General features: G+C 42.2%; 1 protein-coding gene across 3 annotated transcripts in view; it reads right to left on the bottom strand.

Annotated features, from left to right (window-relative positions):
* LOC146059653 (uncharacterized) overlaps positions 1–18,703 on the bottom strand; it is a 108,923-nt gene that overhangs the window by 15,870 nt on the left and 74,350 nt on the right. For all 3 annotated transcript variants that reach the window (XM_083172068.1, XM_083172077.1, XM_083172085.1), the window contains exons 16-19: positions 16,253–16,304; positions 11,969–12,080; positions 9,769–9,852; positions 7,822–7,945 (exon numbers count right to left, since the gene is read on the bottom strand). In XM_083172068.1, the coding sequence (XP_083028194.1) occupies positions 7,822–7,945; positions 9,769–9,852; positions 11,969–12,080; positions 16,253–16,304 (372 nt within the window). The remainder of the gene's footprint in view (positions 1–7,821; positions 7,946–9,768; positions 9,853–11,968; positions 12,081–16,252; positions 16,305–18,703) is intronic.

Here is an 18,703-nt window from a genome sequence, read left to right as displayed (position 1 = left end):
TGTGTATAGGGGACACTACTGTGTGACATAATATATAAAGGGTACTACTGTGTGGTGTAAGATGGAAAAGTGAAACTACTGTGTGACATAGTGTGTATAAGGGGTACTACTGTGTGACATAGCGTGTATACTACTTTGCGGTGTAATGTGTATAAGGAGCACTACTGGTGGTGTACTGTGTATAAGGGGCACTAATGTGTGGAACACTGTGTAAAAGGTGTACTGCAGTGTGGAGTAATGAGAATCATGCCCCACTGTCACTATTCCAAATATAACACCAATTATTTTTCTGGCACAGGTCACCAAAATGTCTATCTATGTCACTGTAGCAAGCAATTTACTGTATTTTAATCTGTTAGACCATATAAATATATGTACTATGTGTTGCAATCAATGTTCCCTCTAATTTTACGAAGGCTGTGTGCGGCTAAAGATTTTGGCTGTGCAACTTTGGAATGAAATTTACATTTTTTGTGCGTCACTTATATATACCGTATATACTCGAGTATAAGTCGACCCGAATATAAGCCGAGGCACCTAATTTTACCACAAAAAACTGGGAAAACTTATTGACCCGAGTATAAGCCTAGGGTGGGACATCACAGGCTTTTTCCCCTGCCTTATAGCAGGACACCACAGGCTGCTCCCCCCTGTTCACCCCTGGGACACCACCAAATTCAATTTTGACAAGAATACACTGTAATGTGCACATAGACGTGGTACACAGGAGCTGACAGATGCAGCAGCACAACAAGCACAGACACGTCCACATACACCAGAAGCACATTCCTCCACTCATCCACTGAGCCCTGTCATTAGCAATAGCACACTGGGCATTACCCAACACTTATTTGTTCTATAAAGTCTTATTACAGGCACACAGGAATATCACCACAGTGATGGCAGGCACACAGGTATATCACCACAGTGATTACAGGCACCCCCCGCAAGGGACACCGCACACGGAGGGGGAGGGAGAAGCCGCCGCTTACCTCCAGGGGGTTTGGGGTGCGCCGCTGACTGGCTCCACGGCCTCCGCCACTTCCCTGCCGTCCACTTGGCTGCCCGGCTCCACTTTGAACAAAGGCACGGCTACGGCAACATGGCCGCCGGCCTCCTGCACTGAGGACATGTATAGTGATACTCAAATCTATCTATCAACCCCAGACTTGTCACCAGTGGTTTTGGGCCGAGTTTCAGAATGTCTCTCTGCCATCTCATCTTGGATGTCTTCCCGCCAACTCAAACTCAATATTTCAAAAACAGAATTACTTATATTCTCGCCAACTAAGAACAGTTACCATCCTGATATCTCCATCACTGTTGACAACTCGACCATCTACCCTACCCCACAAGCTCGTTGCTTAGGGGTCATCCTCGACTCTGACCTGTCCTTTCTTCCCCACATTCAATCTGTCTCCAAATCATGTTACATGCATCTAAAGAACATATCCAAAATACGACCGTATCTCACACAAGACACTACTAAATCTCTTATACATGCACTCATTATATCCCGCATTGATTATTGCAATAGTCTCCTGACTGGTCTTCCCAAGAACAGACTCTCACCACTACAATCCATTTTAAATGCTGCTGCTAGGCTGATCTTCCTTGCAAGACGCTCATCATCTGCTGATCCGCTCTGCCAGTCCCTCCATTGGTTACCTGTATCTTACCGTATTCAATACAAAACACTTCTACTAACTTATAAAGCTATTAACCATACTGCACCAGCATATATCTCTCTACTTATCACAAAATATCTCCCATCTCGACCACTCCGCTCTGCACAAGATCTGCGTCTCTCTTCTGCACGGATCACCAGCTCCCATTCACTATTACAGGACTTTCATCGGGCTGCTCCCATCCTATGGAATGCCCTTCCACGCACAATAAGACTCTCCAATAGCCTCCAAACATTCAAGCGTTCCCTGAAAACTCACCTCTTCAGGCAAGCCTATAATGTTTAAGTTCTACATGCATAACCCTCTGAGGCACTTATGTATTATATAGCTACCCTTCTGTACTTGTAACTTGGTGGGACTGCTATGGTATTACTGGTGCCTGTCCTTGTGTTTCCCCTATATCCCTATAGATTGTAAGCTTGCAGCAGGGCCCTCCTACCTCCAAGTCTGTATGTTGTTACCCAGTTTGTTTTATCACTGTCTACTATTGTAAAGCGCAACGGAATCTGCTGCGCTATATAAGAACCTGTAAATAAATAAATAAATAAATAGTGCAGGAGGCCGGCGGCCATGTTGCCGGTAGCCGCGCCTATGTTCAAAGTGGAGCCGGGCAGCGAAGTGTATGGCTGAACGCAGGGCAGACGCCACTGACTCGAGTATAAGCCGAGTGGGGACTTTTTCAGCTAAAACAAAGGCTGAAAAACTCGGCTTATACTCGAGTATATACGGTAACTGGAAAATTACGTTCAGCATTTGCGTTAACTTTACTTCAAAATGATATTAAACATTTAAATATTCAAAGTGCAGCACACAATGTAGTTAATGGGTGAAACACACATTAATTGAGTCCACAACTGCAAAAAGGGACCACTGCTGCTTTGTGCGCTCAGTTGTAATGTCTGTGCGCACGCTCGTCGAGGTGTGTGCGCGCGCACATGCGCACAGCTTAGAGGGAACACTGGTTGCAATGGTTTAGAGCAAATGAGCATCATTCTGCAATATTAGTACATAAGCCTCAGTGATTGAACACAGTGATTGAAAATGAGTGTGGTATAGCTCACAGACAATGTCTAGGTCCCCAGTCATTAGTTCGACATCACAGGGTCGACATGCACAAGGTCAACATTGACTACAGGTCGACAAAAGCAAAGGGATGGTACTTGTTTCCTAGCCCGGCGCCCATCGCATCGTATACCATAAAACTAAATATGGTATACAATGGGATGCGATGCAACCCAATATTGTACAATAAAATATCATATTGCATCGTATGCCATACAATGCTATGGTATACGATTTTTATTGTACAACCACCCTGATGGATCCTTACAATGTTAAATGCCCCCCCCCCCCCCCCCATTGTCAACGGCAACCCAAAGCGTGGCGAGCGCAGTGAGCCCCGCGAGGGGACGCGCAATACATGTAAAGTAATACGCGTCCCCTCGCGGGGCTCGCTGCGCTCCCCACGTTTCGGGCTCGGTGGCTCGCCACAATATCTAAAATCAACTCCACGCCGACGTGGATAGTGGGGGTATGAAAGGGTCGGAGGACGTGTACCGCCGCCCCTCGCAGGCTCGCCATGCTTCGGGTTTGATTGATCCTGGGGGTGGTGTTGACAATGGGGGGCATTTAACATTGTAAGGACCCATCAGGGGGGTTGTACAATAAAAAATCGTATACCATTGCATGCGGCTATATTGCATTCAATGCAATCACATAAGATGCCATAAGATGAAAATATTGGGCGCCGTGCTAGGGAACAAGTACCAAAGGGATAACACAGTACAGTTTGACACATTAAAAAGTCGACATGAGGTTTTCACGTATTTTTGGTGCATGGGCACGTGAATCCCCATTAAGTGTACCATGTACCATGCTTTAGGGCGGGTACGTGTTATGCTGCACTTGGCACACTTTGCCATTCTCAATCGGAGTCTAGATGTATGGTAAAGTAGGAAAAAGTAACAACAAATTAAGGAAAAAAAACATATGTCAACGTTTTCATGTGTCAACCTTTTGTCAATGTCAACCTTGTTCTTATTGACCTTTTGGGGTCATCCAACTATGGACCTAGGCCTTGTCTCTCATCCATCTGGATACCACTGAAAGCGTCTGTTTCCTGCATTCCAGCTGGCCCTGGTAGAAGTTTGCAAGAGCCGTAATGGCAGATTTGTAACCTGACAGCTGATGTGGACTGAGGTGCTCCTCACAGGCAACCATTAGTCTTGCTGTGTACATTCAGCAAGACTAAAAGGAAAAAGCAGCTTAAAATGCCAAGCATTCTAGAACATTGTGCATGCATGCTGCTTTTTAAATAGATCTAAAATATTCATGGGTGCAAAATTCTTTTACCCTCACAAGCTGGCAATTTATCAAGGTGAGCCACTGAAATCAGAACAAAGGAAAGGTTTTTAAGTTCTAAAATCACATGCCAGAGGAGAAAAAACCATGACATGTCAGGGGCATTCATCATGAATATAACTTGCCTTTAGTATTTCATTTAGTCATACTGTAAAAATTGGTCCTAGAATACGCTTATCTGACAATGGCGGCAGTTATTTTCCAGGAGAAGACTATTCACAATGAAGTGTACACTGGCTTTAGAATGTTATCACCTTGGTTAGCACTTTCTACATTTTCTTTGAATCCAAACCGATTTAACACTTTATGACCCATTGCATGTTTCTGGTGTCATTAATGGTTCTGGCAATTTAGATGAATGAGGCCTTAAGTTACCCCCCAAAATATGATTTGGTCATATTGGTTGTTAGTACATATAGAATTGTAGCTTGCACAGCGAAACACTGCGCTTCGTTCTAATTTGATATTTTGATACGCTTATCATCCGCCGACAAATATTTTCATACAATTAAATGAACATTGGGATCTGAATGACCACGACCATCACAAAACCTTCTACGCATTACATTTTTAACCTTTTGAGTGCCAAATACATTTGTTAAAACTAGTGTGAAAACTGGCAAGCAAACATTTGCATTAATCATAATGACCTGAAATGACCTGAAACGTTTACCTTATATTGGAAATATAACTTTTTTTACATAACATTTTTTATTTGAATTTATATAACAAATGTGGGCAGCATTGGCATTTTTTTAGCCGATATGTTGCATATCTCTCACAGAGCTGTTGGCATTTTTAATGGATATTTTACGCATCTCTCACAGAGATGTTGGCACTCAAACGGTTAATAATGTCCATTTAAATGGACAAGAGGTCATACAGGGTTAATTGTGATTTGAGAACATAAAATAATGGGTGTGGTATAGCTCACAAACAATGTCTAGGTTGACAGTCAATAGCTTGACCCCAAAAGGTCGAAATGCAAAAAGTAGACACAAGCAAAATGTTGACATGGAAGATGCTGACACATGAAAATGTTCATGTTGATGGTATAAAAAGTCCAAAAAAATGACCTTTCCATGCACTGCCGTGTTGACCTTTTGACTACGTCGACCATATGTATGGTCTTGACATAAACATTGTCTGTCAGCCACCTGGATACCCAAAATAATCTGGAATATCAAACTAAGGTAACTTCTAATGAATATTTAAAATAAATGCAAACATTAAATTGAGCAAATTAGTATTTTCCAACTCTAGTGTATTTATTATTTATTTATTAACAGTTTCTTATATAGCGCATACTAATTCCGCAGCGCTTTAGTTTATTAAATAAGCCTCTTTAACTTCAATTATAAATATATATTTGAGTAAGTCTCTACCAGGAGCAACTATAGAAATGTATCATACTGCTTTAAGATCGCAAATGCAGGGTTGCACCGGGACGTCCCGGTGCGACCCTGCATGTGCAGTCTGTTCACATCGCAGCAGCGACCCGGCAATATTGCCAATTTGCTGCCATCATCAATGGGGCATGGCAGATTGTTGTCGTGTCATTGGGGCAGGGGAGGAGGCAGCACTTAAAAAAAAAAAAGAAAATTCATGAGATATATGTGCCAGGACCATGTTGTCCCATGAACCATTTCTCCAATCTATGCTATGTCAGCCTAGTTGTATCAAGCCTCCTGAGATTTAATAGCATGAGAGATTCAGAAAGTGAGAGATTTGGTAAGAAATCTCCAGGTTTTTTAAAGCGGCAATCATTTACACTGCAAAACAAGTTTGATTCTGCAATGTAGATGATTGCCGCTTTAAAAAAACTGGAGATTTCTTACCAAATCTCTCACTTTCTGAATCTCTCATGCTATTAAATCTCACCCCATGTGTCTCACTCTAGTAAGTGTGCTGGTCTCATAAATGTTCAGATTGGATGGATGAGCCGGTTTTAGTAAACTTCATAGTTGTTTTATATTCCCTCCATTTCTTTCAAATGGTCTTCCCAGTGCTCTGGAGGACAGCAAAACTGTTTTAAATACTTCTTTTCACCTAAAAATGAATCTCTTGTCTGACAAATGCATGATGAAGCAATGTTGGGTCCTCTTAAATGCAGGTGTATTTTTTTTTTTTTTAAATCCTTGCAGCACTTTATGGGGGAATTTAATTAACCTCAGCAGATTGCCATGAGCTATTTAATCCTCTGGGACTATCCAATTACCCAGGTGTTATTGGGGATTTTTTCCCACCTGCTTCAGGGTGAAAAAAAAATCCCTGATAACAGGGTCAACAGTTAACCCCCCAGTTAACAGAGCAATCTGTAAACTTTTCACAGATTCTGTGGGTTAACTCCATGTTAACAAGCTAATTTAAAACAGGTGTTAACAAAACTTTTGGGGAAAAGCAGGAATGTAACTGAAACACAAAAGCTACATTACCTCCTGTTTTCACCTGCAGCTATTAAGCACGGGTAATTGGATTCCCCCCAAATGCTCAAAACTGGGACAAATCAATTATTTGACATGCGTAAACAAGCAATTGCTCCAGTGATCAATTATTTAAAGTGTACTCTAGCATTGGGGGTGATTACTAACAGAATCAATTATGGTGTACCTATATTTCAATTTAGTTACAAATTTAAAGTATTGTACACGACATTCATTTCTAGCATGGTTATATTATAATACACAATATTTATTTATTAACAGTTTCTTATATAGCGCAGACAGTAGGAATACATAAAATAGTTCCATCTGCACCGACGCACATTTGTGTACTTTTTTACATCTATATTTTTCATTAGCTTTGGATAAACATCAAAAGATTAACTTATTTGATTATATTATGTTTGTGAGATTTGCACATTTTTCAATGAACATTTTTTGTATACATTAATCAATATGTTTAGTACTTCGTAAGTTTGAGAGTTTGAAATAATAATTCCATTTGTTTCACCTTAATCATCAGGAACTGTCTGTACATGTTAAATGTGCTCACTGCAATATGAACATGTGCATTCACATCTGGGAATTAACTAATTCGGTACTTATGTAGTAACTGGGCTGCCGATTTTGAAATCGGGTCCATCGCATCGCATCGCACCCGACCAAATCGCATGCGATGCGATGGACCCGATTTTTCCATAGGATTCAATGTTAAAATGGACTGAGTCCATTTTAACATGGAATTCAATGGGAAAAAGGGGTCCTTTTCATACCCCTACTATCCAAGTGGGCATGGAGTTGGATATAAACCTGTGGCGAGCGTAGCGAGCCACCGAGCTCGAAGAGTGGCGAGCGTAGCGAGCCCCGCGAGGGGACACAGAATACCGTCCCCTCGCAGGGCTCGCTTCGTTCGCCACGCTTCGGGCTCGGTGGCTCGCTACGCTCGCCACAGGTTTATATCCAACTCCATGCCCACTTGGATAGTAGGGGTATGAAAAGGACCCCTTTTTCCCATTGAATTCCATGTTAAAATGGACTCAGTCCATTTTAACATTGAATCCTATGGAAAAATCGGGTCATCGCATCGCATCGCATCGTATGCGATGCGATATCGCATCGCATCGCATCTGATTGTATGCCTTAACTTAAGGCATACAATCAAAAAATCGGCAGCCCAGATACTACATAAGTACCACTAATTCTTATGGGGGGGTACATATAAATGCAGATCCTTCTTTCCCTGCCTAAGGAAAACCTTATGTTTTAAATAGTTTATATTAAATGCTAAAATACATTAATGGGTGAAATAATGGAAATATCACAGTACATACCTAGTTACCAGTTCCTCATTTTCCTCCTCTCTCTGCAGTAAATGCTGGAAATATTCTTCTACAACTTGGGATGTAAGAGCTCGTTTAAGATATGGGTAGTATAAAGGGTGACGAGCTACAACACCTAAAACACAAATGCATTCTTTGAATAACCAAAATGCAAACTACAGTCAGTATAAGCTTATCATAATGTTTATATTGCATTCTTTTCCACTTTCAGCTTATGGTACTTCACAAAGGAGCAACAGAACACGAGGACATTCACTGAAACTAGAGGGAGGAAGATTCAGGGGAAATTGGAGGACTAATTACTTCACAGGAAGAGGCAAATAGAGTAATGTAAACATGCTTGTGATAGGCATATTGATATCCTTACAAAGCAATAAGGATCAAATATGGTTTGAGATAACATGTTTAAAAAAGGGGCAGTCTAGATGGGCCGTCAAATTCTATGTTTCTATGTTACTTCTCATCATCTTTCTAAATACACTACTGTGACTTCTTGCAGAAGTATATGGCTATCCGATCCCCACTGAGCCATCTGGGAACATACAGGCCGGCAGGATCGCATGTGGTCCTATTGCATGTGATGTAGCGCAGGCAACCCTGTTCCCCACTGAGGGGAGGGGGTCTGAGTTGGAGGTTGGGCATGTGGGCAGGTTTGACCTCTGACTATGGTCTGATCCGCACGTGAACGCACATCGGATTGGATGTCAAACACTTGCAATTTGGGCAGATTTCATCCTACTTCTCAGCCTGATTCATTGGAATGTGTTTGGGAGACAGTCTGCATTGATCGAATAGGTATGAATGCACCCATTTGTACCCATTCCATCTTACATACGCCCCGGTCTGCTGTAGTGCTTCTAGCACAGTGTGGTCTGTATATCAGCACTGATATGCAAACCAGACCTGTGCCAAAAACACCACAGCAGACAGCGACACCCCAGGCAGGGAAGAGGAACTGCATGGATTTTCAAAGATGGAGGGTGCTAGAATTCTAATGATCAGGTCTTGTAAAGCACAAGTAACGTAACGCAAAGATTTACCTCTAATGGTGTGTACACACGTTAGATGTGCCTTAAGATCCTATCCATGATCTGATCAGATAGGATCGTGGATAGGATCTTAAGGCACATCCGATTTGCATCCTATCTTGACTATATAGTGCAGATCTGCACTATATAGACAAGGCAGCCAAGACTTTCTGGCTTCCGATACGTGAACGCGCATCGGGATCGGATCGGGATCGCAAGGGTTAAAACCCTTGCGATCTGCATCCGATGTTGATCCGATGCCGATCCGATGTTGACGATATAGAAAGGAAATCGGACCGTGTGTACACAGCATTACGGTTGCTCCATGTGGCTAGTGCTTGTTTTGTTTTTTTATACATTCAAACACAATTACTGCTGTTTCAAAATATTGATAAAGAAATATTTTACAATGCAAACAATAAATGTTCTATATTATTCACATTTATTAATATTATTGCACACACACACACACACACACACACACACACACGTATATTTGTGGAAGAAGAAGCGACTCCATTTCAATAGACAAAATATTCGCAGGAAACTATGGGGTAGTTGTATGTAGCAGTGAAAAGAGTGGAGAAGTGTGTCAGTGGGGGAGTGGCCATGGCAACCAATTAACTTTGAAAGAACATTTATCAAGTGAATTCTATAAAATTATACATAGTAGCTGATTGGTTGCCATGGAAAGCTTCCCCACTAGCTATCCTTGGGCCAGATGCACTAAGCTTCAAAAGTGATAAACAATCAAACAATAATTAGCAGTTTCACAATTGCTGGTTTCCAACTAATGGTTTAAAACCATCAGCAACTTGCACCATGATGGATAATCCAGATTTTAATACACATGTGCAAACTACAAATGTCACAAAATGCATAAAGAAAGACAATTACAAAAGTAACAAACCTATGTTTGCATTATTTCCTTTGTCTCCGCTTCTTGTATAAGCCAGTTCCCCAAGGCGGTAGGAATAAGGACCTGTTGGTAGATCTGAAAACACAGGAGACAATAACACACTGAAAACAATTCGATGAGGAGGAAAATAGACAAAACGATTTAAATGACAATGTTAAAAAAAATTATACAGAACCAAAGTTTCTATCTTTCTCTCTCTCTCTCTCTCTCTCTCTCTCTCTCTCTCTCTCTCTCTCTCTCTCTCATGCTATTTTTCAGCAGGAACCAGTAGGAACTCAGTGCCTGAACCTCTAATTAAATATGACATCATCAGGAACAGGGTTCCTGAACCTGTTCTGGGACAAAATGTACTTTCCATCAGAAAAGTCTTATTTTAAAGTCACCCGTGAGTGTCTTTGTTTATAAATACAATAGATATATATCTCTCTTTCTCTCTTTATTTAATTGATCCACCCCCAGATATATATAAAAAAATAAAGGGAACAAGTAAACAACACAATGTAACTCCAGGTCAATCAAACTTCTGTGAAATCAAACTGTCCACTTTGGAAGCAACACTGATTGACAATCAATTTTGCATGCTGTTGTGCAAATGGAATAGACAACAGGTGGAAATTATAGGCAATTAGCAAGACCCCCCCAATAAAGGAGTTGTTCTGCAGGTGGTGACCACAGACCACTTCTCAGCTCCTATGCTTTCTGGCTGATGTTTTGGTCACTTTTGAAAGCTGGCGATGCTTTCACTCTAGTGGTAGCATAAGACGGAGTCTACAACCCACACAAGGTGGTACTGCAGCTCATCCAGGATGGCACATTAATGTCCGTTAATGTTCTTATTTTAAAGTGGCTCACCATTGGACTAGTGCTAGGGCTGTTGAGCCTGACTAGAAGTTGGACCTGAAAGGGTTAACCCTTTGAGTGCCAAGAGAATATCACAAAATAGGTGTGAAAATTGGCAAGCAATTTTTTTTATTCGGCATAAAGATTTGTTTGTCTTATATAGGAGATATAGGGGTAGATGTATGAAGCAGTGATAAGGGAGGAGAAGTGATAAACGGCCTGGTACTTTATCACCAGCCAATCAGCTCCTGACTGTTAAGTTACAGGCTAGGTTTAAAAAGGGACAGTCAGGAGCTGATTGAATGGTGATAAAGTACCAGGCACTTTATCACTTCTCCTCCCTTATCACTGCTTCATACATCTACCCCATAATCATTTTTTTACACATTTTTTATGTAAATTTATATAACAAATGTGAGTGATCCTGGCATCTTTAGCCAATATCTTGCAAATCTCTCACAGGGGCAGATTTATTAAGCTCAGTGAAGTGATAAAGTGTCTGGTTTTTATCAGTGGTCAATCAGCTCCTACCTGTGAAGTTACAGGCTTGATTTGAAAAATGACAGGTACAGATGGAGCTGGCCTTATTATTGCTGGCGGAGCGCCAGGACCGTGTCCCTGGCGATCCGCCAGCAATCTGGCGCTCTGGCTGAATGAGACGCTCGTGCGTCTCCCACGCACGAGCGTCTCAATAGCCGGGCGGCGAGGCGGCGCGGCGGGTGCAGTCCTGCCCGTCTCCAGCTTCAGGGAGACGGGCAGGGCTGCGGGGGGCTGCGGGGGGGCGGTGTGGACCGGCGGGGACCCGGGGAAGCCGGCGGGGACCCGGGGAAAGGCACCGTCGGAACGGGACGCGCGTGCACCTCGTGCACGCGCGTCCCCTTCCGACATACAGATGGCGAGGGGCGGGGGATGGCGGGTGGCGAGTCCTCCGCCATCCCCAGCAACGACAAGCCCTGCGCTATCTGTAGGAGCTGATTGGCCGGTGATAAAAACCAGGTACTTTATCACTTCACCGAGCTTAATAAATCTGCCCCACAGAGATGTTGGCACTCAAAGGGTTAACTTACCTTCTGTTACAAATACCCGGATTTATCTATGATAACAAACTTAAAAATCTATTATAAGGTGTTGAACCCCATCAAAAAGAATATTAACTAGTTTGGCAATAACATAGGCTTTCACTTCATAATGTCTTTGGAAAACAGTCCTTTAAAGTCACTTATGCTATTTTATTATTTTGAAGGTGTTTTAAACATTGCTTGGCAAAAGTACTATTACCCTTTACTTAGTAACGTCTGGGTAAACATTGTAATGTACTATTTCTACTATAAAAATCTAAGAAATAACAAACCTGCGGGCACTTCGGGTACTGGAGGTTGTACAAAGGCAATATATTCATCCACAGTGAAAGAGTGATCGTCCACAAATTGTTCTATATGCTTTCCATTCATGAAAATGTCAATCTGGGAGCAAAAACATAAACAGTATTTTTAATATTTTTCTGTTAATATACATGTAGTAGACAAAGACAATGGAAGCGCCAATATATAATAAATGAAAAGGGCATTAAGCCAGCACATAACAGCCTTTATTTACTTTTGCATTGAGCATTTTCACTGCAGTTGCTACAGGTGTATGGTTTCAGTTCTGTGCATGCACCACGACCGTCCTGTGCTTTAGCTGCAGATTGACAGTCAGTGACCCTTTAAGGGAGGTAACAGACAGAGGCTTTTCCACAAGGCAACACAGCCCATGGGCCCAGCAAGTCCCAAGGGGCCCCCTTTAGGTAACTTGGCTGTCCAAAACATTATGTGACTACCATGTAACATCATGACATCACATGGACCTGCCCACGCTCCCAAAATCCCTTTGATGTTCTTTGATAGTGTAAAAAATGTTCGGACACACAAAATGGTTTCATCCACTCTAAAGCCGTGTACACACGGCTGCGATAGGGGCTGAAATCGCTGGGAATATGGTCGCTGGCCATCATATTGCCAGTGATGGGAGTGTTCCCCGGCGAAAAATCACCGGGTATGCGCTCCCATTTTCAGCCCCGTTCTAATCGCTGGTCGCAGGAGCAAGCTCCTGCGGCCAGCGATTAGAATGGGGCTGAAAATGGGAGCGCATACCCGGTGATTTATCGCTGTGGGAACACTCCCATCACTGGCAATATGGTGGTTACCTCTGCGGCTCCCCCCGGCAGAGGTTTCTTATCATCAGCGACCATCTCTGGTCGCTGATGAAATGGAGACACTGAGCAATATATTGCTAGCAATATATTGCTGAGCAATATATCTTCCCCGTGTGTACGCACCTTTAGTGGGCAGTCAGTTTTAAATGTGAGACAGGTAATAAGCCTACTTCCAAAAGATCTAGATCCTGCTTCAGATTTGTATGAAACGTTGATGTTTAAACTGCTGAGAATTTAGGTAGACTGCGTACACTCCCAGGTACTCTATCGAGTGCCTTTGCAATCAGCAGCAAATATATAGTGCACTGGATTTTTTGGAGGAAATATATTTTTGGATAGTTCTGCGCTCTGCCATCTTTATGATTTATGGTATGTGTTGGTGTAGAGATAAATGAATTCTCCCTGCGATTGTAATTGGAGTACTGTATCTACCCGATGTAATATTGTGGTGTGTACGTGATGTAACCTTACTAAAATATGTTAACACGATTTTTTCAACAAACTTGTACTTTACTGGTTTCTCAAATACTTGTATATAACAATAGCATAATATTTCCTTATGCAAATGATAACGTCATCAATTGCAAAAAAATATACTGTAAATGATAAAGATAATGTTAAGAAATATCTACAAATATACATATAAACAAAGGATATAAGGAATAGATGAAACCGATGTTTCAAAACATATCTACAAATATACATATAAACAAAGGATATAAGGAATAGATGAAACCGATGTTTCAATTCACATTAGTTCCTATCCTAAGTGTTGTTCAGTTAGGGTATAATCCTCCTAGTAATGTCTGTCTCCCTCTAGTGCAGACCAATTTAGCATTGTCCCGCTAGTTTGGTTTCTCTCTGAACTTGTTTTGTATTTACTTTCCAAAGTCACTTTTTTAAGGGTTAAATGTGTTTCTTCAGGTACCTCTTTAATCCATTGGAGGTAAGCGGGTATGTTGCCCGGGACAGCTCAGCTCGCACCGGGAGCCGTGTGACACAGCTCCCCATGCTGCGGTGATCATGATGCGCCGCTCTCCGTCTATCAGGGGTTTGCGGCCCTCCGCTTTGAGCTCTCCACAAACCCGGCGCAGTGACCGCTTGTCTCCTTAAAGGTCCCCCAGGACAAGTCCTGCTTTACTCCTCCCTTACCAACTCCATTGGTCTTGATGTTTGGGATTCAGCGCTGATCTTCTCTAGCTTCCGATCAGCGTGTTCACATAATGGCTGTATATGTTCTGGAGCTCCTGGGATGGCTGTTCCGTCTTTGGTTTGTGGGATAAAGAGTTGCTTGGATTAGTGATGTGGTGTAGTTATTCCACCAACATGTTTCGGCTTCTTTTTGCCTTCTCCTAGGGAGATTGTTTGAGGAAGGTGGGCCCCAAACCGGTATCTTGCCTGGGGCCCCTTGAGATCTAAATCTGGCTCTGATAACAGGGAATGAGGTTTAATACAACCGGCATGTCAAGACCTGTTTGCGCACGTCTTAGCCAGTGACTGCGTGTTTGGGTCCACTGCCTTGCAGCATCTACCCATTTAGGTCCACCTCTGAATCAGGCACATTAAGTCTACCAATGTCTTGAATTGTGCAGGATACATACTGCACCACTGTTTTATAAGCAGCTCACTCAAATGTTACTTGATTGATAGAAATAAAAAATGTGTCAGGTCAATCAAGAACATCTCTTAAATGCATGCCTGCAGGTAAGGAGAGAAATTCTGCAACACATTGCAATGAGCATCACTCAGCACCAGAAAGTAGCAATTAAAATTGGTATTGCCTTCTATGAGAATGACTGCACTCAAATACACCAGAAAAATGTGCACACGACTCAAGAAAGCAAGAACGATCACAAACTATGACTGCAGAAAACAAGCACTCATGGCTGTAGAATTCTTGAAGTTGGTACCACGTGTGTACTGGCCTTGTTATCTGGAACATGGTGAGGGACCACTCATCTGATGATAACACTTCCTCTACTGCTCATGAGACAACTGAATGTAGTTCTTGTGCAAGTGTACTGCTAGGCAAGTAGAGTAGTTTATGCACTGCACCGGACAAGGTTTTCTTGCTCTGCTGAGTTCTTTTCGGACTGTACTTCATAAAAACAGCTGCTCCTGCCCAGTTTGCAAGTTGTAGTTAACTGATAATAATAATAATTGTATTTATATGTAGCGATCTTTTGCCAATAGGACTCAAGGTGCTTAACAGATAAAATGAATGTAATACAGTACCGGAACAATGAAGTACAGAACAAAAACAATACTTAAGGGAATTAAGGAAATGCTTGAGTAAACAGGAAAGTCTTGAGTTTTTATTGAAGGCAGTTTTGCCTTGACTTTATAATGTTGCACAGAAATCAAGGACATCCACTCACTGAAGTCCTTTACCACTGATGCTTTTCTTTCAAAGTTCCATATGGACATTGCCCTCAGATGTTTGTGAAATATCAGAAACGCGAGCTATCTTGCTTAGATCTGGCCAATATAGCTCCAACAATCACTGTACTTTCAACATCAACTTGCAGACATATTTGACATAAATCTAGCTAAGCAATTCAAGACCAAATCAGGAAGTTACTTGATTAATACAGGGGTATGTCTGGAAGCTCACTTCTATATGTTTAGTGGGCCTAATTCAGTCCTGATCGCAGGGCACATTTTGTTAGCAAATGCTCAAAATCCTGATACACTCCAGGTGGGGCTGATATAAAATGAAGATTTAATTTGGGGTGGGGTGTGTTCAAACTAAAATAGAAATTGACGTGTAAAAATAAAGCAGGCAGCATTTAACCTGCACAAAAACAAAATAACTCACCCAAATCTATAGGCCCATACACACTGGGCAATTTTGAGCGGCTTTCAGCTAAAAGCCACCCAGTGTGTACGGCCAGGCGATGAGCAGTGATGCGCACTCCCGCATCATCCCTGGGAAAATCGTTTATCTGCTGGTATTACCAGCAGATGAGCGGCTTGAGGGGGGCTTTGCATAGCGCTGCTCTATGCAAAGCCGTCCACCCCCCGCTGACAGCGCTGGGCAGGGGGAAAGCCGCTCAGTGTGTATGCACTGAGCGGCTTTCCCCCCAGCAATGACAGCGATCATCACTTTCCATGCACGCTGGGCATAATCGCCCTGTGTGTATGGACCTTATCTCTCTATCTGCACATGTTACATCAGCCCCACCTACAGTGCACATGGTTTGGTCCATTTGCTGTGGTCCAGATACTAATGTCGGCACTATATAAATAAATGATTTATTTATTTTTTATTTAAAAAATATCATGCTAATCACTGTGGATCTCTGTGACAAGTATTGTGATCCTAATACTGACGTGATTACATCAAATCACATTTATTGGAAGTAATGGTATCAGAGAACAAGGTTTATTTCATTATTTGTTTCTTTTTGGAATTACTATTTGTAGTGAAATACATCTCACCTTGACATCCTTCCTGGGGTGCAGGAAGAAAAACGGTTTCAGGACTGGGGACCTGTGGCGACAATAGTAAGAATTTAATCCAACACTAAAAATTGTAAATCGCGTAATATGTGAAACTATATTAAAATATAAATACATTTCTGAAATGCGACAATTATTTAAATACAGTGTTCCACATATATGAAAATTACACCAAAACTTTCCAAAACTCATGTCTCAACTAGAAATGCAATATATAGATGATGACCATCTGAATAGGCTGTGCACACTGGATGCAGCTACAAGTCCAGTTACAGAGCCTACTGTATCTTGTGTAATTTTTTCTCTGCCTATGCTCTGAAATGAATGTGCATGATACTGTACTGTAGGTGTGATTAAGCCAAGACAGCATCAGTGGACACTCTGTACTATGTAGCCCTCAGACAGAATGTGCCTATGGAATTTCAGAGATGCAGAATTGTCCATATGCATAAATAGCAGATGGGCATATAACTCTGTATACAGTAACAGTGAATATACTGTACAGAGGGTATTATAGAGATTTACATACATTTAATATTTACGTACATCTTCAATTCTTTTGATCTACACATGAATGACTGTTAGCATGCCTGTTGGTAGTGGAGATTAGTGTGAATAAAACGCTAAATTGCTTACGGAGAGGAACAAATATAATTGTGTGTATGTGTGTGTGTTTCATGATAACTTTATATTTAACTAAATAACAATATTTAAGAGGGTAAAAAACATTTGGTAAAATTAATCTTTGTCCCAAAATGTATTTCTGTCAAACAATTAAACAAAAAAAAAGCTATGAAACATCTCACTGGGACCCTGTGGGCTTTCTCTGCGCTTAGTTTAAATGTATTACAGTAGTTGTACTTAATCTATGGTATGGTCTGTATGTGTTTTGTTATTGCATATTTGTTTTTAAAATTGTATTTTGTCCCCTCTATCACCTGCAGGCACACGCTGTTTGTTGCTGCTGGATTGGAAGTGGTGAGCGCTAGCAGTGAGGTGGAATGCAAGCCGGGGGTTGCTTGTCATCTAACCCAGAAGCTAGTACCCGGAAGTGCCCTCGACCAAGTCCGGGATTTTGCGGGTCTGCTGAAAAAGGACGGGGCTTAAATTATGCAAATCTCGTCATTTTGCATCATTTTAGCCCCTCTCCCAATCCGCAGGCCTGCTAATTGCCACGTTTGAATGGCATGGAGGCAAGGTTTGCTGACATCAGCCAAGTCCCGTCCCTCCTGGCAGCAGTATCTGGTCACCTGTGCGGGCTTCTTCCATAGAGGAGAGAAAAAAAGTCGGTAAGTATGGCCCTCGATGCGGACTTCAGCCAAGGGCGGCGATGCAGTCATGCGGTCCCGGGAGGACATGCCCGGCAGGGGGATAAAGGTGGTGAGTACACTGTATGTAATTTCTGTAGGAATGTATCCTGACAAAGGGGGTCACACCCGAAAGTTTGAACTCATAATACAGTTCCACCTGTTTTAAACGTTTATTGAAGCCTCTGGAGTGCCATTATTCCTTGGATATTGTGCATTTACTTTAGTTTGGGCACCGAGGCCAGCTGCTATTAAGTCTTTAGAGGAGTGCTGGCTGATTTGGATGGACACCCCTAGCACCCCCCGTTAGGGTCTCGGGGGCCCAAAAAGGGCTCCGGCCACTACACAAAGTGGGTCAGGGAAGCGAGATTTGTCAAAATTGCATAAAATAGAGGGGTAGGGGACATTGATTGGGTTCAGATTAGGTACATGGCCACTTAGACCCCCCAATCCTGACCCCACCGGGGGCTCAATAAGGGGTCCGGCCACTACACAAATTGGGTCAGGGAAGCAACATATGGCAAAGTTGCATAACATAGAGGGGCTAGAGGACATTCATTGGGACCAGATTAGGTTCACAGCAACTAACACCTGCAATCCTGACATCACTGGGGGCCCAAAAAGGGGTCTGGCCACTACAAAGTAGATGCAAAATATGGCAGAGTTGCATAACATAAAGGGGATAAAGGGGAAAAAAAACTGGTCAATCCGAGAGCAGGTGTACACCGGTCAAAACTGTGGTCGATCCACAGACAGGTGTATGCCGATCACACCATGGCCATGGCGAGCTGTTAAGCTTAAAACTAAAGAAGGGTAAAGTTCAAGTAATGCTAATTGCACAACCAAACCCGAGCAATGCCAGGTACCTCAGCTAGTGCTATATATAAGCATTTTACATTGTGTGCTTGGTAACTTTACCAATGCTGCTTTAAAAAAAATGTTTGAAATGATAAAGCTTGTGTTAAAAAGCAGCATTAGAACCATGTTGAGATACTGGTGCCAGCATTGTAGTGTCGACATAGTCCTTGTCAACATACTGATTTTGGACTCGTAAGCAGGTGGAGACTGATACAGTGCTGGGCCTAAGCATATTTTATTGCTGCAAATTAAATTGTTTGTACTA

This window comes from Crinia signifera, chromosome 1 (assembly GCF_055691185.1).
Source record: "Crinia signifera chromosome 1, ASM5569118v1, whole genome shotgun sequence".
Lineage (NCBI taxonomy): Eukaryota > Metazoa > Chordata > Amphibia > Anura > Myobatrachidae > Crinia > Crinia signifera.
This window is presented reverse-complemented; position numbering and strand designations above follow the sequence as displayed.